Source organism: Microcaecilia unicolor, chromosome 11 (assembly GCF_901765095.1).
Source record: "Microcaecilia unicolor chromosome 11, aMicUni1.1, whole genome shotgun sequence".
Taxonomy (NCBI): Eukaryota; Metazoa; Chordata; class Amphibia; order Gymnophiona; family Siphonopidae; genus Microcaecilia; species Microcaecilia unicolor.
The window spans coordinates 16,015,827-16,043,750 of record NC_044041.1 but is presented as its reverse complement, the minus strand read 5'-3'; the positions used below and the strand labels follow the sequence as shown (position 1 = coordinate 16,043,750).

The window sequence follows — 27,924 nt, the reverse complement described above, 5'->3', positions numbered from 1 at the left end:
GTTTGAACATCCAGATTAAAAAGAACAAAAAACAAAAAATGAAGGGAACGCATGCCCCGCCTCAACCTGAAAGGTAGTTACAGGCCAGGTGCAATGATTAGGCAAACTAGGCGGTGGCACCAATATACATTCTGCAAGTATGGGGATCAAATCAATGCTGCTTCTCTGCCTTCTTATAGGATCTATCACTGCAAGAGACTGGAGGAAATACATTTTTTAAAAAGCTGCTGTCAGTGTGTCCCACCTCCTCCCACCCACAAGGTCCTGTGCAGTGTTTAGGAGAAGGAAGAGCCTTCACTTCCTTCCCCTTGCAGAAGTAGAGAAGGAAAGAGTAGCCACTGCTGCCTTGTTTCCTGTCCCCTATGATCTGCGAGTTAGCTAATGGCGGTATAGCAAACCTGAATAAACTATAACTTTTCCTCCTGAACAGCTGCCTCTCGCCCCACCCACCCCTTCACTGTCCAGACCCTTCTCACTGTGAAGCAGAGCTGAAAACGAAAAGCTAAGAGGAGCAACTGCTGCTTCTCAGCCTGCCCTCCTCCCTCCCTCTGGAAAGGCCCGAGTGTAATACCCATTAGGCCACCTGAGGTGGGGGGGGGGGCCTCTGGCGGCACTTCTTCATGGAGCAGCATCTTGCCGCCACCAGCTGGCCGGCCTGCTTGCATCTCTCCTTTCCACCTCCCACACTGGCCGTAGTCTGGCTTCTCCCCCCTTCCTTCCTCGAGTCTACCTTCTTTTTTTTTGTTTGTTTGCAAAACGTCGTCGGCGCAACTATTCCCATACGCTGCCCTGTCACCCGCCTCTTTGACATAGCTTCCTCATTCCTCAGAGGCGGGCCGCACTACAGAGAAGAAGCTTGTGCCGGCGGCAGGGCAACGTATGCGAATTGCTGCCTCCGATGACTTTTGACAAACAAACAAAAAAAAAAAGAAGGTAGACTTGGGGGAAGGGGATTGAGGAAGGGGGGGGGGGGGGGGGGGAGATGCCAGACTGTGGACCAGGGGTGGGAGTTGGGGAAAGAAGGGGGAAAGATTGAAGGGAGGCAGACTCAAGAAAAATGTCAGGAAGTATTTTTTCACGGAGAGAGTAGTGGATGCTTGGAATGCTCTCCCGCGGGAGGTGGTGGAAATGAAAACGGTAACAGAATTCAAACATGCGTGGGATAAACATAAAGGAATCCTATTCAGAAGGAATGGATCCTAAGAGGCTTAGCCGAGATTGGGTGGCAGAGCCAGCCGGTGGTGGGAGGCGAGGATAGTGCTGGGCAGACTTATACGGTCTGTGCCAGAGCCAGTGGTGGGAGGCGGGGCTGGTGGTTGTGAGGCGGGGATAGTGCTGGACAGACTTATACGGTCTGTGCCCTGAAGAGGACAGGTACAAATCAAAGTAGGGTATACACAAAAAGTAGCACATATGAGTTTGTCTTGTTGGGCAGACTGGATGGACCATGCAGGTCTTTTTCTGCCGTCATTTACTATGTTACTATGTTGGATTCAGGGGGAGGGGGCAGGATCTCATCCCTCACTTCAGGCATTAGAATGCCTTGGGCCACCCCTGATGATAAAAAAAAAAGATCTGTGCAATGGGGGGGGGGGGGGGGGGGGGGGGGGGAGGGGAGGATGAGTTTTCAGGTATTTCTACTTTCCACGTATACTACTAGTATAAATGTAAAACATTTAATACATATTCATTTTCAAACGTTAACTGTGTGTGGGGGAGGGGTTGCTCAGCTGAAGGTCCACCAAGGGTGCCTCTCAGGGCTCCGGTTATATTTAAACTATACACACTTACTTTTTTTCAATTTTAAATGGATTAGCTCCTGAGTATTTAACTGACTTGGTAGTCTCTTCTCAGGGAAATTCTGCTTCTTCTAACAGACTGGCATCACTATTACAATACCCCAGTCCTATGGGAGTAATTCATAGATCAGTTTTTAATGGTTTCTTTTCATTCCAATCTGACAAGAACTGAAATGCTTTACAACCTTTAAATAGTCAAGTGTTGACTCAATCTAAAAGTTTTAAGAAAAGCTCATAAAACGTACCTTTTTAACCAATTTAAAGGAGAAATGAAATGTGAATGTATTCTACTTGTAGCTCTCTGACAATGATCAAGTGACACAATCTTTTGTGAACCGCAAAGAGCTCCATTGGGATTTTGCGGGGTATAAGTGTCTCGTGTAAATGCTCTCGCACTGGTCCTGGCAAACTAAATATTCACCTGATGCACTGGGAAAAGCGGTGTGCTCACATACCTTTGTGGAGATAGCAAGATCAAAATCTCCAGCACAGCTGCAGTATATGGGCATATTAGCTTCCTTCACCCCTTTACACTTCATGCAGACCTGAAAAAGGGTGTCCAAGGTTAAAATCCAGACAACACTAGCTGACAAGAGCAGGAGCAGACACTGGGAAGAGAAACATTTCTCCAACTTATCAAAGAAGAGGAGGAACCATAGAGCAAAAAGATGGGAGGTAGCCAGGAGGAAGGAAATGGAATCGGATCCAAAACGAAGTTCTATATTCTAATCAGAAAGAGGTTCAAAGAGCAAAATGGAAAAGAGGAAAAGAAAAAAAAAAAAAAAAAAGAGAAGGATCTGATTCAAGAGATAAGTACATAAGCATTGCCACACTGGGACAGACCACAGGTCCATCAAGCCCAGCATCCTGTTTCCAAAAGTGGCCAAACCAGGTCACAAATACATGGCAAGATCCCGAAAAAGTGCAATACATTTTATGCTGCTTATCCCAGAAATAGCAGTGGATTTTCCCCAAGTCAATTTAATAATGGTCTATGGACTTTTCCTTTAGGAAGCTGGCCAAACCTTTTTTAAACCCCGCTAAGCTAACCACCTTTACCACATTCTCTGACAACGGATTCCAGAGTTTAATTACACATTGAGTGAAGAAACGTTTTCTCAGATTCATTTTAAATTTACTACTTTCTAGCTTCATCGCCTGCCCCCTAGTCCTAGTATTTTTGGAAAGAGTAAACAGACGCTTCACGTCTACCCTTTCCACTTCACACATTATTTTATAGACCTCCATCATATCTCCCCCTCAGCTGTCTTTCCTCCATGCTGAAGAGCCCTAGCCACTTTAGCCTTTCCTCATAGGGAAGTCATCCCATCCCCCTTATTTTCGCTGCCCTTCTCTGCATCTTTTCTAATTCTAATTCCACTATATCTTTTTTCAGATGCGGTGACCAGAATTGAACACAATATTCAAGGTGTGGTCGCATCACGGAGCGATACTTCTAATCCCCTCTAGGTGGTAGGGAAAGGCAGAAGCAAGGAAATGCTACCTACCAGGTCCTGCAGTGTGAAGGCCATTAGTTTCTTCTGTAGCGCCTCCACCAAAGCCATCTCAACCGAGTCTGAATCATACGCTGCCTGACAGTTTGTGCAAATCCACTTGGGTAGTGCAGACCCATCCTGAATGGAGAAAGGGGAAGGAAAACACCCAAAAGGAGGCTGAGCAGACGGCATGAAACATACCACAAAACAAAACAGAAACAGTATATCCATCTCTGTGTCCACAGCTCCCAAAATTGACTACAGTGAGTCACACTCTCACCTGCAAAGTGGAAGGGTCTTTGCAAAGGTCCAAATCCCGACAGAAGTTACAGTTCCTGCATATAACTTCTGACAGGATGTATGAGCGACAAGGATCCTTAAACTGGGAATCCTCTGAGAATTCACCAATGTCAATCAGCCGCAGGAGGTCTCGTTTCAGCTTATTCACTTGATTGGTAATGTTAGTATCTAAAGACAGGACCTAAAAGGTAGCAGAGAGAACATAAAAATCACATCACACACTTGGCCACTTCCACAGAAAAGGTCCTTATACGTGAAGCCTCTTTATCAGGCTCTAATGGCATAAAAGAATGGATGCCTACTAAAGGCCGACCGCATTTCCATTTTACTCAGATAAGCCTGAAATCTGGATTTGGTTAGGATTCTGTTTCGGCCAAAAATGCCCATGCATTTTCAGCTGAAATCAAAACTAGCCCCCCCCCCCCCCCTCAACAAAAAGCACCACTCTCCCACAACTCGTAGAGGGCCTACCTTAGAAGCCCTGGTGCTCTAGTGGCCTAGTTGGGGCAGAAGTGATCCCCAGTCGCGCCTGCTCCCGCCGTCTCCGCTGTCCAAATGGCTGCTGCAATTTTTGGTGGTAGTCTCATGAGAATGCCACTAAAGGTCTCAGCAGCCATTCTGACAATGGAGACAGCAGAAAGGAACTGGAGGTTCGCTTCTTCCCTGGTTAGGCCACTAGACCACCATGGTTGACGGTAGGCTTGGGACGGGGGAGACTACAGGGTAGAGGTACTGCTCGGGGTGGGGATGGGCCGGTTTCAAAACCTAGTTTCGATCATCCTCTAATGCCTGTCTCACCTTACAAACGTATTTAATGAACTCTAGTGCAGGGTTATTGAGCGGCAAGTATGAGCCAGGTAACACTGGGAACATCTCAGAGGACTCGGTGACATGACGGGTGCCTGTAACTTTCTTCTGGATCTTTTGGGTGATCGTGAAAAAGCTCTGGGTGAGCTCATTGGAAACATAATCCTGAGAGAAGGTGATCATACCTGAATGACAAAGACCAAAAATGAACAGAAGACAAGCGAATAAACATAAAAGGATGAGAAAACTGTAGATAAAAGAACACGAGAGATTTAAGTAAATTCACCCACGCTATATGCATCTATTTATTTAATTAAAACATTTATATTCCTTATTATCTTACAATTCTAAACAACTCACAATATAAACACAATATCATTAAGACAAATAAAAACAAAAAAAACAAATCAACATACTCAAAAATATTAAATTACAATCTTGCCATACATACATATGTCTGCCAAAAGCAAAAGAAAACAGCAGCCATCTCAAACAAATAGTATTACTCAAAAGCTCTTTCAAATCAGTAAACTTTTGAGTAATGCTTCTATTTATTTGAAATGGTTGTTGTTTCTTTTGGTAGGTGTTTTGGTTGTGATGTCCATAAAAGTGGGGATAAATGGGAGAAAAACAGCAAGAGATGACTGGCCTGCGCAGCCCAATGCAATAAGAGTTCCGACCTGGCATAGCACCAGCATCTGCCTCAGCCTCCTGGGATATCTGACTGGTCTGTTTTCTCTTGACAGGAGTACATCCAGGGGCATTGCGCTTCATTTCCTCTCTCATACTGTGATACACAGCTACAATATAAGCTGGTCAAGAAAAAAAAAAAACAAAGAAAAAAAGGAGGAAGGTCAGAGGAAAAAAAAAAGCAAAATCATGCTATAAACAGAATCATCCATTTGAGAGCACTTAGCCATCTATCCCCCCTTCAATCTGTTCAGAACTCTGCTGCACGTCTTATATTCCGCCAGAACTGATATACTCATATCACCCCTCTCCTCAGGTCACTTCACTGGCTTCCAATCAGATACCGCATTCAATTCAAGCTTCTCCTTCTTACCTACAAATGCACCCAGTCTGCTGCCCCTCACTATCTTTCTACCATCATCTCCCCTTACGTTCCCGCCCGTAACCTCCGTTCACAGGACAAATCCCTCCTCTCAGTACCCTTCTCCACCACCGCCAACTCCAGGCTCCGCCCATTCTGCCTCACCTCACCCTATGCTTGGAACAAACAACCTTCCTGAGCCCTTACGCCAAGCCCCCTCCCTGCCCGTCTTCAAGTCTTTGCTTAAAGCCCACCTCTTCAATGCTGCGTTCGGCACCTAACTCTTACTGTTCAGGAAATCAAGACTGCCCCAATTTGACTGCCCCTATCGGACTGACTGTTCACTTGTCTTTTAGATTGTAAGCTCTTTGAGCAGGGACTGTCCCCTCTATGTTAAATTGTACAGCGCTGCGTAACCCTAGTAGCGCTTTAGAAATGTTAAATAGTAGTAGTAGTAAGATGGGATAGACAAAGGAGAAGGTCTAGATTAGGTGCTCTGCAGTAGTAGGATGTCCATGTGCTCAATACAACAGCTGGGGGGAAAAAAGTCACCTGATACAATCATTAGGAAATAGTTCTGGCAGGAGGCTGCCTGGGGCAGATACTGAACAATGTTCCAGTTGTTTTCTAGTGAATCCTCCACATCATCTTCTGACTGAACTGCCTCTTCATCCTCACTCCCCTCATCATCCTCTTGGTGTCCCGCCTTCTCTTTCTGAAAAAAAAAAAAAAAGATGTTGCTGTCATTTTTGGGGGCTGATGTATATTTTATTATACTGTATATCTTTGTATTGGTGTCTGTATTACTTTATGTGTATGTTGTGACAGACAGTGGGTTTTACGCCTGTAAACTGTATTAATTATTTCTTGAAGTTTATTTCTCTAGTTTGGCCAGCAGGTGGTACATGTTTAAGTTTAAAGCTGTTACAGAGAAACATTAGTTTTGTCACAAAACGCATAGCCACACACTTGGGGATACCCCGCAGCCACTTAGAGGGTCTATCCCCAGCACAGCTCAGATCCGCTTGCATCTGCCGCTTGTGTTCTAAACTAGCATCCTCCTCTTACTGACAGGGTCCCAACCGCCTCTGGGTGAGTCTCCAACTCTCAAATTATCCCCAGTGATTTCTAGGTTACACTCTCGGTGATCCCACAGTTCCTGGAAAGCACTTGCAGACCCAACACACAAACCTCCAGAATTCTTAGTTAGTCCAGACAAGCAGAGGCAATAAACTAAAAATTAGAACAATGAACAGAAAAGGTGTAATCAGCAAAACAATAACAGGTAACTGAAATATGGATCAATTATAACACTAAACATTTGTATACTGTCTAAATAGTACCTGGGGAGATCAGGACATATAGCTGCTTGCATGTTATCAAATATAACTGTTCAAAGGGTCTCAGAAAAGAGATCTTTCTCTTCTCCCTTGCTAAGACTGGAGAAAAAAGCCAGTACATCCTAGCTGAATTGAGCTCCTGGGCCAATCAGAGCCCAGAAACAACAAGTTTTCAAAAGTATACTGCATCTTACTTGCTATCTGTATTAGACTAAAGAAAAAACAGTCATTTCACAAACTGGCTTCAGTGTGCACCGTGACCCTGCCTACACACAAGAGTCTCTGTTCTGCCACAGACTGCTTTAAGGAATGTTTGGAACTCAGCAAGAGTGCCCTCACTCCTATGCTGCAGACTGAAGCAGAACCTTTGGGAATCACCATTTTGGAGCACAGTCCTCCCTCACAGGCACCAGCTGAAACAGCCCAGATTTCCCTTCTGCCCCCCAGCTGCAGCAGTAAGCAGGCAAGGGCCTTGCTCCCAATGAATACTGGAAGTCAGTGGCGTGGGGGGGGGGGGGGGGGGAGAGAGAAGCAAAGGACTTTTAGAATGCCGCCATCTAGACGCCCAAAAGTCACGGGTCTCAAATGGTGGCGCTCAACACTCAAGTACCCGCTGCAGACAGACATCTGTGAGGTATCCCTAAGCAAGGTGTGTACATTTGAAAAGGCATACCCTAACGATCCAACCTAAATGCCTTAACCCCGCAACACAACAATATAAAAGTTTGTACTGGACATAACCTAACTTCCTCCTTATGACCCCCAATGTGTGTTATCACACTTGAACATTACTCCGCCATAACCTCACTTTGTATTTGTTCATACCGGTATTGGCGATCGCCTCTACTGTACTATGTAAGCCACATTGAACCTGCAAATAGGTGGGAAAACGTGGGATACAAATGTAACAAACAAATAAATAAATTCCCATCATCATACTGGGTACTGAAAACTGCAAGGCCTCCCAAAGCTCAATCTGCATACTCATCTCTGGTTGGTACTGACAGGGAAACCCAATGACATCTTGCACTTCTTGGTACTGATCCCTGAGAGTGCTCCTAATAACAGTCACCTTTTTTATTCAATGGCTTTCCCTCAGAAGAGCAGATAAAGCGCTATAAGATACCATACCATTTCTCTCACCTCTCCATAATGGACAGTAGGTGGAATCTTTCCTTTGATGCCACCATAATTTGCTGGATCCATCCACAGCAGGAACTCCCAGCAGCGGGAAAGCGAGATGGTGAGCGAGTGGAAAATCTCACGAGAATGTATACTGGAAGGAGAAGAAACAGAAGAAATGTTTAAGAATCATGGCATAAAAAGAAAGCAAGAACTAGATCTAAAACAAGGAGAAAAGTCAGGAAACCGTAGAACACAGGATTAAAAAAAAAAAAAGAAAACAGAGAATGGAAAATCCTATGTCTTTGCACCACGCTAACAATAAATCACAAGGGGTGCAACTACTACGCCACGGAGGGAGAATGTGTCAAGGATGATACGTGACGGGAGTGCATTAAACCGGTTATACCAGGTTCCTCCTTTGAATCAGCCTATTTCAACTGTACAACTATTGCTTGATGCAATCTGCAGGAAGGCAAAAGTCAGTCTGTGTTTTGCAGCTGATTATGTTCCCCAAGTCAAACCTTCCTTCCTCAAAACTCTAAAAAAATAAAAAAATCAAACACTTATCACAAAGGAATTGCAAAAAAAAAAAAAATCAGTTTGTCAGGCATCACTGCAACCAGAAAATATGCCAGTGGGTCCAAAAGGATTCCTCTCTTTTACTTCCTGCCCCTCCCTCTCAGCACAAAATCTCTGGCACCCCTCGCACTGGGTCTCAAAAGAACAGCTCCAGACTACACTGCCTAACTCGGTCTCCTGCACAGTAGCCTAGTGGTTAGTGCAGTGGACTTTGATCCTGGGGAACTGGGTTCAAGTCCCACTGCAGCTCCTTGTGACTCTGGGCAAGTCACTTAACCCTCCATTGCCCCTGGTACAAAATAAGTACCTGAATATATGCAAACTGCTTTGAATGTAGTTGCAAAAACCTCAGAAAGGTCCCATTTCCCTTTCCCTATTTGAGATTCTACATGGAATGTTGCTATTCTAGCAACATTCCATGTAGAAGTCGGCACTTGCAGATCAGCAACGCAGCCGCGCTGGCTTCTGTTTCCGTGAGTCTGACGTCCTGCACGTACATTTCTCAGGTTTTTGCAACTACATTCAAAGCAGTTTACATAGTATAGTCAGGTACTTATTTTGTACCAGGGGCAATGGAGGGTTAAGTGACTTGCCCAGAGTCACAAGGAGCTGCAGTGGGAATTGAACTCAGTTCCCCAGGATCAAAGTCCACTGCACTAACCACTAGGCTACTCCTCCACTAGCAACATTCCATGTAGAAGCCTGCCCTTGCAGATCAGCAACGCAGCCGCGCTGGCTTCTGTTTCCGTGAGTCTGACGTCCTGCACGTACATTTCTCAGGTTTTTGCAACTACATTCAAAGCAGTTTACATAGTATAGTCAGGTACTTATTTTGTACCAGGGGCAATGGAGGGTTAAGTGACTTGCCCAGAGTCACAAGGAGCTGCAGTGGGAATTGAACTCAGTTCCCCAGGATCAAAGTCCACTGCACTAACCACTAGGCTACTCCTCCACTAGCAACATTCCATGTAGAAGCCTGCCCTTGCAGATCAGCAACGCAGCCGCGCTGGCTTCTGTTTCCGTGAGTCTGACGTCCTGCACGTACATGCAGGACATCAGACTCACAGAAACAGAAGCCTGCCCTTGCAGATCAGCAGCCACTTAACCCTCCATTGCCCCTGGTACAAAAGTACCTGTATATATGTAAACAGCTTTGAATGTAGTTGCAGAAAACCACAGAAAGGCAGTATATCAAGTCCCATCCCCCCCCCCCCCTACTTGTGTTCACTCATCTCGGTCCCCCTCCCTAACCAGTTCCCTGTTTAAATATGTGTGTGTGTGTGTATATGTGTGCTACAGAGGTCCCCACTGTTTTTTTCCTCCACATTCCACAGAACAGAAAACATTTGATATTTGATTTTCATTTGTATCTTGAAGGCACTTAACTCAAATTAATGCACATTGGTAAATGAGGCTCTAAGATTGCATCTGAAACAACAGCAGGTCAAGTGACCTGCCCAAGATCAGGTCAGTGGGAGAGGTAGGATATGAACTCTCGCTTCCCTGGTTTTCAGCCAGCTACTCTAGCTGTGGTTCTCAAAACTGTCTTTTCAGGATCTTTCTCATGAATATGTATGAGAGAGATTTGTATGCCTACTTCCTCCATTATAGGCAAATCTCCCTGAAAACCCGACTGGCTGGTTGTCCCTCAAGACAGGCTTGAGAACCACTGCCCTCAATATATGGTGTAAGCACAAACAGTGGAGGGTATATACAGAGAGTCTATGTTGTATTTATGATATACTGCCTTTCAAAAAAAGGTCATCACAATTGTTGATCAGCAAAATAAACAAGAAAAGGATGAACTACAATTGCTGATGGGAAAGCTAGAGTCAGTAAATACCTACTGTACTAAATGGCCCCAAAAAACCAGTGAGAAGAGACAGGTCTTCCAAGAAACTCTAAATTTCAAGTAGGACTGTTTTGCTCGGAGAGAGAAATCCATAACGAAAGAGCAGCAAAGGAGACCGAACGTCATATCAATCCCTCACTATATGCTGCATATCTTTTTTTTTTTTTTTTTGGAAGGGGAGGGGGATTTCATCCCTCTTACCTTTTAGTGATGTAATCCACATACGCAATGGCATCCTCAATTCGCCTCTTCTTTGTACAGAGAATGATACGGTTGAAATTTGCATAAATCACAGAAGAACCAAGGCGTTTAAACTCGGCCACAAGTCTGATAGTAGGATCGGAGGAAGAGCAAGAAAAGGGTAAAGAAAAAATTAGGAACAGACAGCTTGTCAGACAAAAAAAATAAAATATGCTCCTTCTACTCCAAGCAGATACTGGTACATAAAGACCAACTGATCCATCCAGCGTAGGCGTACCTAGCATGTTCGCAACCCGGGACGAGCCACCGCTGCACCGCCCCCCCCCCCCCCCCCCCCCCAAAGCACATCACCCCACCTTTTCCTCCTAGCAAGGGGGTGTGTGGAGCAGGCGCACGGTTGTCGATTCTGTAGGTCCCCTGCCCTGAACCAGGAAATAACGTCAGAGCCGACAGTCGCACACCTGCTCCACGCACCCCCTTGCTGCCTGCTCCTGGGGTGGACCGCCCTCACTACCCCGCCCTTGGTAAGATATTGCCATCCAGTCTATCTTATTATTCCTGTCTCTGCTTATCCCAAGCTGCCAGCCATAGAAGCCTTATAAGTTTAAAAAAAAAATTGCTTATCAAAGTCTGTTTTTGTTATTGATTCTGTGCTGTCCTGGGTTGATAACAGTGAGGGCTCAGGCCCATCCAACAGTAGCACATGGTAATGAAAATGCTGCTCTCCACAATACTGGCACCTTCGAATGCTCAGTTTTCAGCGCATGCCTGCTGCAGACTACCAAAGTGGCGACTGGAGAGAAGCATTTCCCCACCAGCTGAGATATTTTTTTGATGTGGGGGTGGGGGAGAGAACATTTTGTGCCCAACCACTTCTTGCCTAGGCCCACCCAAAAATCTGCTGTCTGGCTACGCCCCTGGTTAATAAGCTTGCAAGTTCCCATACAGAACAGAATACCCAACTCCACCCACTCCAAGTCTCACCGCAGCCATTTACAAATGAATAGCTACCAAAAACACAATTTTGTAAAAAAAAAAAAAAAAAAAGTGAGGAATGCGGATATAAAGGATGCTGCCTCGTTAGCCACAGAAGGAAAAGTCACTCAGTAATCCTCAGCTCAATTGGGCCTCTAGCTCTTGCAAAGTGCCGACATTCACCGCGAGTGAATACACTCTGCAAACTAAGACCAGAACTATAAATAATGCAAGTATGGTCCAAGCTGCTGAAGAAATAAACACATGAAGGATCATTTTATAAATAACCATATGAACCTTCCTAGGAAAATGGTATGTATCTCCCTCTCTCCATAGCTAGTAAACCTCTAAAAACAACCTCTACTTGAGTTACTCACTGAAGGAACAGCTTCTTCATCATACCATGCAGCGTTCGATGGAGAGCTGGGTCATACAGCAGAGAAGATGGAGACCCCAGCCAGCGGTAAAAATGCATCACCTAGAATTTGATGTTTTGTGGTCAGAAATTACAAGGATCTGGGTTTCCTAGCCCATTATAAACCATAAAGCTGTATTTCTCTGTTGATCACCCCACACCTATCCACACCCATCCTGTTAGAATATCAATGATATGCTTTGATGTCCCCATGCATACCTCCGACCCACCCCCACCCTCCCACCCTGTCAGACTGTCATAGTAATGCTTGAATGTTTTCACTTATATACACTGTCAGCTTATTTCCGATCTGAGGAAGAAGGGAGACCTTCGAAAGCTAATCAAGAAATGTATTAAGTTATGTCCAATAAAAAAGGTATCATCTTATTTTCTTTTCCATGTTTTATTTTGTTTGATTTCTATTGATAACCTTAAGAGTGGACTAACACAGCTACCACACTCCACTACTTAAAATATTTCCAGAACTGCTCAAAAGTGATGGAAAACGTGTGTTCAGTTAAAGGGCAAAGTTTATGTTGGGAGCTACTTTTTTTTTTTTTTCTTTTTAGGTGCCATGTAAGTGCCTGATTAAATTTTAATTATATTTTCTTTGACCCAGGCATGGCTTGAAAAACTATCCAATCCTTTGTTTTTCCTGAATTGTATTATAACATAATTTTCCTCTCTCTCTCTCTCTCTCTCCCCCACTCCAATATGGATTTTAAATATAGGCTTTCTAGCAGTTTTCCCACTTTGTTTAGTAGTGTTGATTTGGCCTATGATTATTATTGCAGCTTTCTTGATGTGTTTCTAAAAGGAAATTAACAAGAAACAAAACAGAGAAGGTGACTAACAAAAACAAAAATGAAAAATATATATTAAAAACGTCAAAATTTGAAATTAATCATAAAATATGTATTTAAAAAAATAAATCCATCAAAATCAAAAATTACATAAAAAAAAGACGACACTTTGGATGTAAAAATGAAGAATCAGTACGGCCGAAACACAGCTGTGTCGAGTCCCCTTCTCCCTGCTACCGTTTGGCTAATAAAGTTGATTCTTCATTTTTACATCCAAAGTGTTGTCTTTTTTATGCAATTTTTGATTTTGATGGATCTATTTTTTTAAATACATATTTTATGATTAATTTCAAATTTTGACGTTTTTAATACATATTTTTCATTTTTATTTTTTGTTTTTGTTAGTCATCTTCGCTGTTTTGTTTCTTGTTGATTTCCTTGCGAAAGCTGGTTTCTTCTGTTTTTTGTTCTAAAAGGAAATTATAAGAAGTGTATCACCTGGTTATCTGCGTAAACATTATGGTACTGGGTGATCTCTTTTACCCATCCCACCACCATGCTCTTCAGAATCCTGCCAAAGGAATCAAGAGTGTTACTCACACACACAAAAACTATTGCCTTCCAATACCACTGGGAATTTCAGGATCCTGCCAAAGAAACTGGGACAGTGATACAGTACACCCCCCCCCCCCCCCGCAAGTATTATAGTCTATAAGGGGAAAAAAAAGCAACAAACATAACAAATATAGATCACACTAATCACTGCCCCATTCACACCCTTCAGAATTTTGCCAGGGAAATCCAAGGGAAGAGAACTGTAGAGAAAAAAAGACCCCTACATCAGGCTTGTCCAAGTTCAGTCTTGAAAGGCTGCAAACCAGCCAGATTTTCATGATTTCCCTAATACACATGAGTGTGCTTTGTATGCCCACTACCTCCACAGTACGCGTATGTTTTCAGCCCTCGAAGACTGAACTTGGGCAAGCCTGCCTTACACAAATCACTAAAATTAAAAAAAAAAAAAAAAGAGGAATGTTAAAGAAAAACAGAAGGACTGCCATCAACTAAGCCTTCAGAATCCTGTCAGGCCAAAGACCAGAAACCAAAATACCACCCCTACCATACACAATGCTAAGCCCCCACTCCCACCAGGTCTTCTACTCCATTCAGTCCAGGGGAATTCCTGGTCCTTGGCCTTTCTTTAAATGCTGTTCTTATAATGCAACTATCCTTCTTATTCAGGTGAAAAGTGATTACGATATATCCAACAACATTTAGATCAATTCTAGATAGAACAGCTTCATCAGCAAAATCTAGCCTGGCCTCATCATACCACACAGGAGCTATAAATGTCACATACCATACCTGAACGTGTTGGAGCAAAGTGCAGCTTCATCGTAGCTGGCCAATGAGCTGGTTGCCTGGTTCCCAGTCATCATCTCCTCCAGAGAGGCCTGCTGGATCACATCAAAGCTGATCCCCATACTGGATGCACCCTCCATGTCGTTGATGTGATGGGACTGTAGAATGGTATTCACTGCCAGGCTCTGAATATCCAGCTCCATACACACTAACAAAGAAACCACTACTCATGAAACAGAAAAACCCTCTCCTCGAGAGTTTAACCCTAACCTTGACTCACAGATGCCCCAATAACCTGACTCCTCTCAATCATTCCTCAAGACCCAAACTCCTACTTCCTTTCCCTGTTATCTTGCTTGTCCATCTCCTCCCTTCACCTGTGGAATAGCACCCTGAGTTGTTGATTTCAACTGAAGCTTTATCGTCAAACTCCATCACTAGGCGGTTATCATCTGCCTCTTTGCCACCAAGATCCGGTCGTGACGTCGGCGACTGCCAGAGCAAGTGGTTGTGTCGACGGAGGTGACGAGAGAAGAACAAGTCAGAACCAAACGTGGAGATATCATCTGGAAGATTCCCAACCGGAATGTGATAATACCTACAAACAGAAATTGCCATCAACTCCGTGCTCTTATCAATCATTAATGCCCTGTATCACAGCAAGACTACAAATACAACCAAGACTGCAAAGAAAACAATGCCTTTGACAGCAGCTGTATCACAGCCCACACAATTTTGGGCAGCTTGAGGGTAGTGATGTAGAGTTTTGAAATGAGGGAGCAAAAAATGGGAATAAATAAATATTTTTTCTCAAGTAGCAATTAATGTATTGTGTGAATATACATTTATTAAAGACATTTGCTTGAACAATTCTGAAGAATAAACTTTTGATGATGCATTGTAAAACTTTATTTGAAATTTCAAAAACCTATATACAATCTTTCATGCTTTAGTGGTGTCACATTTGAACTTCTGTAATGCTTTATGTATAGGACTACCAATGAGTGTGTTAAGAGCATTACAGACAGCCCAAAATGCAGTATTGTTTGTGGGGGGGGGGGGGGGGAGAGGGGGAATTATTTTGAATCTTCGTTACCATTGTTAATGTATTTATAAATGACCTAGAGATGGGAATAACTAGTGAGGTAATTAAATTCGCCGATGACACAAAATTATTCAGGGTCGTCAAGTCGCAGGAGGAATGTGAACGATTACAGGAGGACCTTGCGAGACTGGGAGAATGGGCGTGCAAGTGGCAGATGAAGTTCAATGTTGACAAGTGCAAAGTGATGCATGTGGGTAAGAGGAACCCGAATTATAGCTACGTCTTGCAAGGTTCCACGTTAGGAGTTACGGATCAAGAAAGGGATCTGGGTGTCGTCGTCGATGATACGCTGAAACCTTCTGCTCAGTGTGCTGCTGCGGCTAGGAAAGCGAATAGAATGTTGGGTGTTATTAGGAAGGGTATGGAGTCCAGGTGTGCGGATGTTATAATGCCGTTGTATCGCTCCATGGTGCGACCGCACCTGGAGTATTGTGTTCAGTACTGGTCTCCGTATCTCAAAAAAGATATAGTAGAATTGGAAAAGGTACAGCGAAGGGCGACGAAAATGATAGTGGGGATGGGACGACTTTCCTATGAAGAGAGGCTGAGAAGGCTAGGGCTTTTCAGCTTGGAGAAGAGACGGCTGAGGGGAGATATGATAGAAGTGTATAAAATAATGAGTGGAATGGATCGGGTGGATGTGAAGCGACTGTTCACGCTATCCAAAAATACTAGGACTAGAGGGCATGAGTTGAAGCTACAGTGTGGTAAATTTAAAACGAATCGGAGAAAATTTTTCTTCACCCAACGTGTAATTAGACTCTGGAATTCGTTGCCGGAGAACGTGGTACGGGCGGTTAGCTTGACGGAGTTTAAAAAGGGGTTAGATAGATTCCTAAAGGACAAGTCCATAGACCGCTATTAAATGGACTTGGAAAAATTCCGCATTTTTAGGTATAACTTGTCTGGAATGTTTTTACGTTTAGGGAGCGTGCCAGGTGCCCTTGACCTGGATTGGCCACTGTCGGTGACAGGATGCTGGGCTAGATGGACCTTTGGTCTTTCCCAGTATGGCACTACTTATGTACTTATGTACAAGTATTGTATTGGTTTCCTATAGTGTATCGGATAAGATTTAAGATATTTCTGATACACAAAACACAATATCACAGACTTATGTAAATAAGACAATTAATATAATATTGTTACAGAGTGTCATTATGCATTCATGCTAGAGAAAATAAAAAAAAGTTGTAAGCCTTTTCCTAAATTCTTCTGTGTGTTGGTAATTAATTGTAAATTCAGAGGTAATGCACTCCCGAGTTTCACAGAGTCAAACCTGTTTCTGATTTGGAAGGTCCAATAGACATCAATTCATTGATCTTAAATCCCCAGATGGTTTATATGTTAGTTTATCGAGTTTGCTAAAATAAACGCCAAAAATAAATAGGAAAGCCCATTCACTCAAGCCCAGACAAATAAATGTATAAACAGAATTACTCATTCAATATTCAACTCAAATTAAATCAACCATTATCTACAAGGTGGTTCATTAAAAGCTGAGATTCAGTCATAACTGAGTTTCCACCCCTCATTGCAGGAAAAAGCAGCTGGAATGGACATGAGTCTGATGGCTACTTTAAAGAAACAGATTTTCAGTGATGCTCGACATGAAGAATGGTAGTGAAGTCGCAAGTGTTGGGGAAACGAGCTCTAGAGGGCGGGTGCAAGAAAGAAAAAAAAAGCAGATGACTGGGTGGACTCCCATCAAGCTTTTGAGGGGTGAGGTAAAATGAGCCTATTATCAGTGAAGGGTACAGGAGGGTGTCTAAGGAATGATCAAAATGGCCAAACTGGAAGGAGTGTTAGTATAGAGTCTTTTCTGCGTTAGTACAAGAATTTTGTACTTTATGCGATACTCAATGGGAAGCCAGCGAAGACATTGTAAGAGTGGAGATACATGATCATAACGTTTTACGTAACAAATTATATGGGCAGCAGTATTTTGAAGCGTTTGAAGACACTTCAAATTAGCTTTGATAATACCTGAATAGACAGAGTTGCAATAATCGTAACGAGAATTGATGTATGCATAGAACAAACAGCAAAGTGAAGATGAGTCTACCAAGCTGCGAATAGATCAGAGACAACGGAGAAAACAGAAACCAGTTTTCATGAGCTGAGATATCCGAGTTGTAAAAGTTAGCGCCGCATCAAGGATTATCCCAAGGTATCTGAAAGAAGCGACAGAAGTAACCCTTCTATCAAAAAAACATTGGCATTACAGAAGGAACAGAAGAGGAACCAGTGATCCAGCTGGATACTGTTTTATAAGGACTGAGAATTAGATGATCTTTATTCAGCCAAACAATCCTGAAGGGGATGCAGATTGACAATGCATCAGTATAATGAATTAAAAGAAAATCGTCAGCATATGAGTAGGCACAAATGTCGACGGTCTGAATAAGTAGTGCCAATGGACTAACAAAAAAAGACTGAAAAGATGCTATAACATCAGGGACTTCATTATTACATGCTTTTATTATGTATGTTTGATTGTAACCCTCTGCAATCATTGGACACAGTAGGTTATAAATTTTAATAAACGCAAGTCTGATGCACAAAATGTTTATATAACATAAGAAGTTTTACAAAAATGAATGAACAGAAAACAAGTAAATAACTGGTCATAAGCTATGTCAATATATTGTCATAACCAGTGGCATAAGCTCAAATTCAGGGCCCTGACCTCTGCAAAGCATTAAAACTTTCAGCAGGAGGAAAGCAGAGCCCAGAAAGCAAACAGGCAAGCGATCCGCAAGATGCAAAACAGCAAAAAAAAAAAAAAAAAAATGGGGCAGACCAGCGTGTTAGAAATTCAATAAAATTTACTCAGCACAGATAAATAAAAACACACACTCTACACGCCCAACATGGCCATGTTTCGCCCGCACAGGGGCTGCATACAAACCAGCAGGGTGTGGTACAGGATATTCACATACACATTCAAGCAGCCTTTGTGACAGGCTATGGCAGGCTTGAGGAAAAGCTGCTCAATACTCTGCCTGATTTTATACCAGACAGGTGAATATCCTGCATCACACCAGCTGGTTTGTATTCAGCCCCTATGCAGGTGAAACATGGCCATATCGGGCGTGTAGAGTGTTTTTGTTTATCTGTGGTGAATACATTTTATTGAAATTCTAACACACTGGTCTGCCCCATTTTTTTTTTTGCTGTGGAGGGAAGCAGAGCACAGAAACACTGTACCTAACTTTTAACAGTGTTGCCACAGGGACTCCCAACATCTTCAGGCAATAAAATCAGCCGAACATCCCCACCACCCCCAGCAGCATTGCTAAATCTCGTTCAAACTTAGCTTTCAAGGCCAATCATGTTCTATAACTCTGCAATCGTGCCAGTAAATGACAGCCTGGAGATTTTCATCCCACCAAGGACCAAGACACAACCTCATTAGAAAGGTGAGAGGAACATCTACACCTTGTGCATCTTTGGCTTAATTGTAGTCTTTTGGGATTATGTTGATGTACAATGCATTCTCCCTCCTTTTGTATTTCCTCTTTGTTGTCAGATTTTATCTTGTTTGCTTTTACTTTTTTATACTTTTATTGTTTTTACCATTTCTTGAATTTGTACTGTACACAGCCCTGATACTGACATTTGAAAGACGGTATATTAAATATTATATTATTTTTCCATATTAAGCTGCCAAACAGTGGAAATACAGATTCAATGTAATTTTAATTTGTTTTGCAAAATGTTGAAAACCTATTTGTTCAGGAAATTTCTGGGAGAAGGCCGAGGCGCACTACTAAGGGAAGAGGGGAGTGTGGGGGGGGGGGGGGGGGGGGGGGAGGGACCCGGAGTGTACATGCCCCAAAAGAGGCGCAGCAGGGGCCAAGAGCCCGAGACCAATGCAGCTGTTTCTCTCCCAAGGATGTTTTTTTTTTTTTTTTTAACTAAACCACTAAGCAAGATCCCTAAAGGGAACCTGTAAACCTAACTAAAACCAAGAGGCCAAAACCGGTGCACCCACCAAAAAACCTGGAGCAGGGTTGCACAGCATCTACCTCTGCTGGGAGACTGAGAAATACTGAGGAGGTCAGGGTTGCAGGCAGAGTCCCTTATACAGGAGCGCTGTTCAATAATTCTCAGTCTCCCTCTGCTGGTAGGAGTGCATATTACCCACTCACAGGGAATGGTCTGGAGAAGACGATAAGGAAATACTGTTTTTTCATGTCAAACTGCCAAATGGTAGAAATACAGATTCAATGTAATTTTAATTTGTTTTGCAAAATGTTGAAAACCTATTTGTTCATGAAATTTTTGGTAAAACGACTTTGACTGGTTGCTGTAGTTGGAGATTGTAGAATGGCTTAAACTTTATTTTTTTACATTATGCTATATTGTACTATTATTTTATAAAAATTCCTGAAACCAGTCAGTCTCTTCCCACATTTCTTCTCAATGGATACTTAAACGTCTATATTCTCTCGACCATCCTTCAGCAAAATCATAGATATATATAAAACATTCATACATTCATATATCAAAGTGACCTCAGTGATGTTCACCGCCCACCACCCTTACAGGCTTTACGTGGCGATATATATAAACATCAACCTCTTCATCGGTACACTATTACTGTTATAGATTCTTTAAAAATTTTTTAAAGATTTTAAACAAATTTTAAAAAATGTTTAAAAAATCAAGAGATCGGGGTGGGGGTGTGTGTCTCATAGTAATATAGTAAATGACGGCAGATAAAGCCCTGAACGGTCCATCCAGTCTGTCCAACAAGATAAACTCATTTTACATAGTATGTGATACTTTATATGTATACCAGAGTTTGATTTGTCTTTGCCATTTTCAAGGCACAGACCGTAGACGTCTGCCCAGCACTCTTCTTGTACTAAAAGTTCTGAAGCTAACGTCGAAGCCCCTTAAACACTCCAGCCCATCCTTATCTATTCCGTTACGATCAGGGCGTAGACCATAGAAGTCTGCCCAGCACTAGTTTCGCTTCCCAATTACCGGCGTTGCCACCCAATCTCCGCTAAGATTCCGAAGATCCATTCCTTCTAAACAGGATTCCTTTGTGTTTATCCCACGCACGTTTGAATTCCATTACCGTTTTCATCTCCACCACCTCCCGCGGGAGGGCATCCCACTTATCTACCACCCTTTCCGTGAAAAAATACTTCCTAACATTACTCCTGAGTCTGCCTCCCTGCAACCTCAATTCATGTCCTCTAGTTCTACCACATTCCCGTCTCCGGAAAACATTTGCGGATTAATACACGTCTGTATCACGTCACCCCTGTTTCTCCTTTCCTCCAAGGTATACATGTTCAGGTTGGCAAGTCTCTCCTCGTACGGTTTGCAACGCAAATTCCATACTATTTTTGTAGCTTTTCTTTGCAACGTTTCCAGTCTTTTTACACCTTTAGCAAGATACGGCCTCGAAAACTGAACACAATACTCCGAGTGGGGCCTCACCAACCGACTTGTAGAGGGGCATCAACACCTCCTTTCTTCTGCTGGTTATATCCCTCTCTATGCAGCCCAGCGTCCTTCTGGCCACAGCCATTGCTTTGTCACATTGTTTCTTCATCTTCATAGTAACATAGTAAATGACGGCAGAAAAAGACCTGCATGGTCCATCCAGTCTGCCCAACAAGATAAACTCATATGTGCTACTTTTTGTTTATACCCTACTTTGATTTGTACCTGTCCTCTTCAGGGCACAGACCGTATAAGTCTGCCCAGCACTATTCCCGCCTTCCAACCACCGGCTCTGGCACAGACCGTATAAGTCTGCCCAGCACTATCCCCGCCTCCCGCCACCGGCTCTGCCACCCAATCTCGGCTAAGCTCCTTAGGATCCATTCCTTCTGAACAGGATTCCTTTATGTTTATCCCACGCGTGTTTGAATTCTGTTACCGTTTTCATTTCCACCACCTCCCGTGGAAGGGTATTCCAAGCATCCACTACTCTCTCCGTGAAAAAATACTTCCTGACATTTTTCTTGAGTCTGCCCCCCTTCAATCTCATTTCATGTCCTCTCGTTCTACCGCCTTCGCACCTCCAGAAAAGGTTCGTTTGCGGATTAATACTTTTCAAATATTTGAACGTCTGTATCATATCACCCGTTTCTCCTTTCTTCCAGAGTATACATGTTCAGGTCATCAAGTCTCTCCTCATACGTCTTGTAACGCAAATCCCTTACCATTCTCGTAGCTTTTCTTTGCACCGCTTCAATTCTTTTTACATCCTTCGCAAGGTACGGCCTTCAAAACTGAACATAATACTCTAGGTGGGGCCTCACCAACGACTTATACAGGGGCATCAACACCTCCTTTCTTCTGCTGGTCACACCTCTCTCTATACAGCCTAACAACCTTCTAGCTACGGCCACCGCCTTGTCACACTGTTTCGTCGCCTTCAGATCCTCAGATACTATCACCCCAAGATCCCTCTCCCCGTCCGTACCTATCAGATTCTCCCCGCCTAACACATACATCTCCCGAGGATTTCTATTCCCTAAGTGCATCACTTTGCATTTCTTCGCATTGAATTTTAATTGCCAAACCTTAGACCATTCTTCTAGCTTCATATCCTCAGTGAGAAGATGGCTCAATTACAAGAGGCAAAAGTGCATTTATTAATATTATGGAACCTCAACAATAATAAGAAGTTATTTTTTTACATCTCTAGTGATACCTTTATTAAGCTGATTTAAATAGCTGGACTATTTTCTCTCTCCTGAGGTTTCCATGTGGTTTGACGGTATTTGTCATTACATTTGCTAGAGAGATGGTTTTCATTGACCACATTACTCACATTATCCCACCTTTTCACTGCTGCTTTTGGCTCCTAGCCTCTACTCATTTGCCCTCCCTTGTTCCTTCCTTCCTTCTCACCCAGTACTTCCCTCATCCGTAACTGTCTTGTCTGTCACTCTATTATTTAGATTGTAAGCTCTTTTGAGCAGGGACTGTCTCTTTGTGCCAGGTGTTCAGCGCTAATAATAATCATCATTTATGTTGTTCATTATTTGGGATTTGAGAATTTTGTGATTATTTAGATGCACAGAAAGATACCACATTGTCTAGTTCCAGACTGGAGATGTTGGACAGTCCTAGATTTCTGATCACCCCCATCCTGGTGCATTATGGGACTTGCAGTACTGATTTCGGTAGGCAGGATGAGGCACTACAATCCGACACTGCTTCAGGATGTTAAGTTCAAAAATCAGGATTGGCCAAAACGTCTAGCCTGGAACTGGGTAACTTGACGTGTCTGGATAAATATAGATATACTAGCATACACTCTTCCTATAGAGATAAGGATTGAATCTCATTATGTAATGTTTTGAAAACAGGTTAAGATGTTCCTGTTTGTGAAACATTTATTTATTTATTGCATTTGTATCCCATGTTTTCCCACCTCTTTGCAGGCTCAATGTGGCTTACAATACATCATGGATACTGGAAATAAGAAGAGGATATACATTTGGTTTTACAGAAGGATTTTGGGTTACATGGTCATGAATATAAGATAGTGATATTGCAGAAGACATTATAAGACATTAGACGCGTTACGACGTTTCTGGGTATATTTGGAGGTTGTTACATGTTTTGATCTTTGTGGTATATCTTTTCAAAGAGATGAGTCTTTAATAATTTACGGAAGTTGGCCAGTTCATTGGTCGCTTTCAAATTGCATGGTAGCGCGTTCCAGAGTTGCTTGCTCATATAGGAGAAGGTAGAGGCGTGCATTAATTTATATTTCAGACCTTTGCAGTTGGGAAAATGAAGATTAAGGAATGTTCGAGAAGATTTTTTTGCGTTCCTGGGTGGCAGGTCTATTAGGTCTGACATGTAGGCTGGGGCAGCTCCATGGATAATTTTATGAACTAGGGTACATACTTTGAACGTGATTCGTTCTTTGCATCATTCTGTGAAGTAAAGGTGGGAAGGAATAGTTAACTGTGTTTAGGGTTCTGAAGACAAGATGATGGTAATGAAGGCCTGAAAGGTGGATTGGGGGTGGGTGGGAGAGTTGAATTATTGAACATGGATGATAGGAGGTGGGCATTTTTTTTTAATTGACATTGTTAAGTGTTAGGCTGCATTGTTTATTTGTAAATTGCTTTGATGTATTTGAGGCAGTGTATAAAGAATATTTATATTAATATTGTATACTTTAATTTTCAAGTACAGCTGACTCTAGAACGCCTGAGCTTTGCATTCCGAGTTGCATTACTCATCATGGTGCCCGACTTCTTCTCTGCGGGAGATGCAACTATGAGATCCATGCTGTGTGTACTCCAATGAGCCTTGCTCACCTGGCCATTTCAAAAGCCTGGGACAAGCAGCTGTCCAGGTTCAGATAGTGTCGGATCATCCGCCGGGCACCATGCCGCTGCCAATCTAGAATATTATAGCTGACGTCATCAGTCACACGAACAGGAACCAGTGGAAACTCTTCAAAGACAGGCATCCCATTGGCCAGTCGCTTCAGCTCCCAATTAGACTGTACAGCAATTAGTGTAGGACCTCGGCGTTCATCCTACAAGGAAGGTGGAAGGAAGGAAGGACACAGACACTTTAACTTCAGGGTGTTCCTGGGACTCTAAAACCAAGCACTATAATCTTGAGACTCATTGCCCAGAAAGTCTGCACCACCTGCATTACATAAATTCATTCCCCTCAGTTCCCTGAAACATCCAGCACTATCTTGAGAGTTATGGGCACCCATAGAATTTCCCACTAGGCTCCGGTACCAAAACAGCACATTATACTAATGCTGTCCAACCAGACGGGCTGCCAGGTAATCTGCTGAAAACAGCGTGCAAAGCAATGAATCATCCCTCCCGTTCGGTTGTTAGTCCTCACCTTGTAGTTGACTAGCAGCCTCTGGATGGCTCGAAAGACGGTCTTCGGGTCAGTTTCAGCCCGCACCTCAAAGTTGTGCTTCTCTGGAGGCAGCAGCTCCTGGTCCACCTTCTCCATCAGGGCGCTGTGCTCTGCAGAGTACATGCTGTTCAAATTTGGCATCTGGTTACTGCGAACCTGCAACAAAGAAATCACATCAGTCAGATAAATTGCACGTAACCATATAGTACAAAAGAGCATAGAAACGTGATTTATTTATTTATGGTTCATTTATACCCCACAGTTTCCCACAATTGCAGGCACAATGTGGCTTACATGAATTACAAAAGTAGACAAGTACAACACATGAATTTTACAGCAGAATAAGGAGAGAACACTAAAAACAATTAGGGTGACTAATAAGCAGAATTACTAATGGAGTAAGTTTTTTCAAAAAGGAACGTTTTCAACATCTTCTTGAAAAGGTGATGATCAGATTGAGATTTTAGGTTCAGAGGTAAAGCATTCCAAGTCTTCGGGCTGGAGTAGTGAAAAGTAGAGGCAAAAAGAAGCTTGTATTTGACACCCCGGCAAGACGGATAATGAAGTTGGAGATAGGTGCAGGCTGTGTTGATGGCATTTCTAGGTGGGAGGTCTATTAGAGGAATCATGTATTCCGGAGCTAGACCGTAGATAATTTTATGCGTTAAGGTGCAGAGCTTGAAAGCGGATTCGCTCTCTAACTGGGAGCCAGTGCAGATTGAGACGTAGAGGTTGCGCGGGAACCATGCGCGATTTGCCCATCCAGTCTGCCCATCTTCAGTAAACGCTAACTCCTCCTTTTCCTAAGAGATCCCACGTGCCCGTCCCACACTTTCTTAAATTCTGACACAGTCCTCGTCTCCACAACCTCCACCGGGAGGCCATTTCATGAATGGACCACTCTTTCCACAAGAGTATTTTCTTAGATACCTCCTAAGCCTATTTCCTCTTAACTTCATCCTATGTCCTCTCTTTCCAGAGTTTTCCTTCATTTGAAAAAAGCTGATCTCCTGTACATTAATGCCACCGAGGTATTTAAAAGTCTCTATCATATCCCCTCTATTCCGCCTCTCGTCCAAGTGTATACATGTTGAGGTTCATAAGCCTGTCCTTATATGTTTTATGGTAGAGACCGCTTACCAATTTTGTAGCCGCCCTCTAGACCAACTCCATCCCAGTGGCGTAGCCACAGGTGGGCCAAGGCCCACCCACTTAGGGCTCAGGCCCACCCAACAGTATCACATGTTTAGCGATACCTGGTGGAGATCCCAAGCTCTGCCAGCTGAAGACTTCCCCCTGATAGTAACAAAATTCTACTCTCCACAATACTGGCCCCTGCGCATGCTGTTTTCAGCGCATGCCTGCTGCAGACTGCGAAGATGGAAAGAAGCATTTTCCTGCCAGCTGAGATATTTTTTTGGTGGTGGTGGGGGGGGGGGGGGGGGGGGGAGGGGAAGAACATTTTGTGCCCACCCACTTCTTTCCTAGGCCCACCCAAAATCTGTTGTCTGGCTACGCCCCTGCTCCATCCTATTTATATCTTTTCGCAGGTGCGATCTCCAGAACTGTACTCTAAATGGGGCCTCAACAGAGACTTATACATGGGCACTATCACCTCTTTTTTTTCCTGCTGGTCATCCCTCTCCCTCTGCACTCGAGCATCCTTCTAGCATTTGCCCTTGCCTTTTCTACCTGTTTGGCCACCTTAAGATCATCAGACACAATCACCCCCCAAGTCCCGCTCTTCTTTTGTACAAAGAAGCACTTCATCCCCTATTATTGTACTGTTCTCTTGGATTTTTGTAACCCAAGTGCATGACCCTGCATTTCTTAGCATTAAATCTTAGCTGCCAATTATTGGACCAGTGCCAAACAGATAACATGAAAAGCTCAGAGACTATGGACTACAATGGGATCTGAACACTGGCCTTTCTGGTTCTTAGCCCACTGCTCTAACATTTATTACATTTGTACCCCGCGCTTTCCCGCTCATCGCAGGCTCAATGCGGCTTACTTAGTAACAACGGAATACAATCTACAGTATCAGAATCAACAAAGGAAGTATGTGATAGGACAAATGAACAAGGAGTAAATGGATAGGGATAGGTAAGGAGGTGGGGCGATAAAGGAGAAGTTGGGAAGAGCATGGAGTTAGGCTATTCTTCCACTAAAAGAAACCCAGATTATAGAATATCTTCAAGAGAAAATTCTATTCACCATGAAATCAAGTTCATCGAGCCTGGACCTACTTCTGGTCCAACTTATAAAGATCCTAAATTTGGCATTTTCCTTTGATATGATTACCATCAGTTTGGCTAAAGGCATGGCTCCTTTATGCTGGTAGAAAGCAAGTGTTGCAGCCATTACGGGGTTAAAAAACCAAAACCTCAGCTTGGACCCTAAGTTGTCACTAATCATCCTCATCCCATTTCAAATCTCTTTCATTGCTAGGGTGCTAGAAAAAAAAATTCTCTTTTCAACTGACCAATTTCTGGACAAAAACTCAGGTGCTGCATACAAAGCAACCTGGATTTCAACAGGGGTGCAGTTCAGAGACTGCCTTTGTGGCCTTGTCTAATGAGATTTGTATGGTTTGGGATTCTGACAAGGGTCTCTTGTTGTTTCACAGAACCTTAGTTACGACCATGTTTAATCTGGTACATTGTGAGCGGCTCTTATCAATCATGCTCTCAGTACAATTTAAGTACCTCAATCTTCAATAAAGACTTTTGAAGTGTGGAGTCCTGCAGGGCTCCATATTTGCTACAACACTGCTTAATATATTTATGGCTCCTTTACTAACACTTACCCAAAAGTATAGGTTAGTTTTTGGCATTTTATGATCCCTTGCATCTTAATTTCAACTCCTTAACTTGTGTTTGCATCAAGTGGCACTGTAGCTTCAATGATACAAGCATAGGTTAAATCTTACCAAAACTGAAGCTATCTGATTTTTGTGGAAACTGCTCTTCCCTACATTGTCCCCATCAACTCTAAGCAGCCCTTATGCAGAGTTTATTCCAACTTTGGGCATGAAATTAGAGGCCGACCACATTTCAGCTTCAGTTACTGTACCAAAATTGGTCCAAAATCCTTTTTCTGTCCAGTTTCAGTTTTGGATGAAAGGTTATTTTTATTTTTGGCTATGTTTTTTCAGTTTTGGCCATATGTTTTTGGAGGAAGACAAAAATGTAGTTGAACCCAAGCAAGAAGCAAGCAGCAGTATATTTTTGAAATCTTGACTGGGCTCTGATTTGTGTTTGTTTTACTAAGGTTTTAGTGATACAAGTAGTCACTAACTAGGACCTAGGTCTTGGTTTGTCAGTTTTAGGCTTGCTGTTCTTGTTTTTCATTTCCTTTTCCCCCCTCCCCCCATTTCAGACGTTTTCTTTTTTTTCTTTCCTTTTTTTTGTAATCTTGTTTTGCTTTTGTTCTGTACCATTTAGAGACTTGATTATTGTATTAGTATTTTTTATACTGTTTTATATTTTTAGTACATACTAAGATGGCTTCGTTGCAGTTTTCTGGGAAAGGCAGTTAGGTAAAACTTTAATAAATAAACATGAAATTGAATCTGCAGCTTTTTTTTTTTTCATCTGCTGGAGACAGAGAATACTGAAGAGCAACAGGCTACACTGCCCTTATAGGCAGAGTTCACAAGCATTTGTTCTCCGTTTCTGTTGATAGAGGGGCATAACCCATATATCTAGACAGGTCTGGTGTACAAGTAAAATAAATGAGTACCAAGTAGCTGGAGCAAACAAATTAATGATCACTGTTTGATAACCAACTGATTCCCATGTTTGTTAAAGAGAGAGATGATAAAGTAAT

General features: G+C 42.9%; 1 protein-coding gene across 1 annotated transcript in view; it reads right to left on the bottom strand.

Moving 5' to 3' along the window:
* The window catches only part of POLE (DNA polymerase epsilon, catalytic subunit), a 141,659-nt gene that overhangs the window by 1,240 nt on the left and 112,495 nt on the right, over positions 1-27,924 (bottom strand). Inside the window, exons 36-49 of the mRNA XM_030218300.1 lie at positions 24,073-24,249; positions 23,523-23,746; positions 14,483-14,703; positions 14,109-14,313; positions 13,242-13,314; positions 11,903-12,003; positions 10,551-10,676; positions 7,937-8,069; positions 6,006-6,168; positions 5,083-5,214; positions 4,394-4,587; positions 3,576-3,776; positions 3,308-3,433; positions 2,255-2,344 (exon numbers count right to left, since the gene is read on the bottom strand). Coding sequence (XP_030074160.1) covers positions 2,255-2,344; positions 3,308-3,433; positions 3,576-3,776; positions 4,394-4,587; positions 5,083-5,214; positions 6,006-6,168; positions 7,937-8,069; positions 10,551-10,676; positions 11,903-12,003; positions 13,242-13,314; positions 14,109-14,313; positions 14,483-14,703; positions 23,523-23,746; positions 24,073-24,249 — 2,166 coding nt within the window. The remainder of the gene's footprint in view (positions 1-2,254; positions 2,345-3,307; positions 3,434-3,575; positions 3,777-4,393; positions 4,588-5,082; positions 5,215-6,005; positions 6,169-7,936; positions 8,070-10,550; positions 10,677-11,902; positions 12,004-13,241; positions 13,315-14,108; positions 14,314-14,482; positions 14,704-23,522; positions 23,747-24,072; positions 24,250-27,924) is intronic.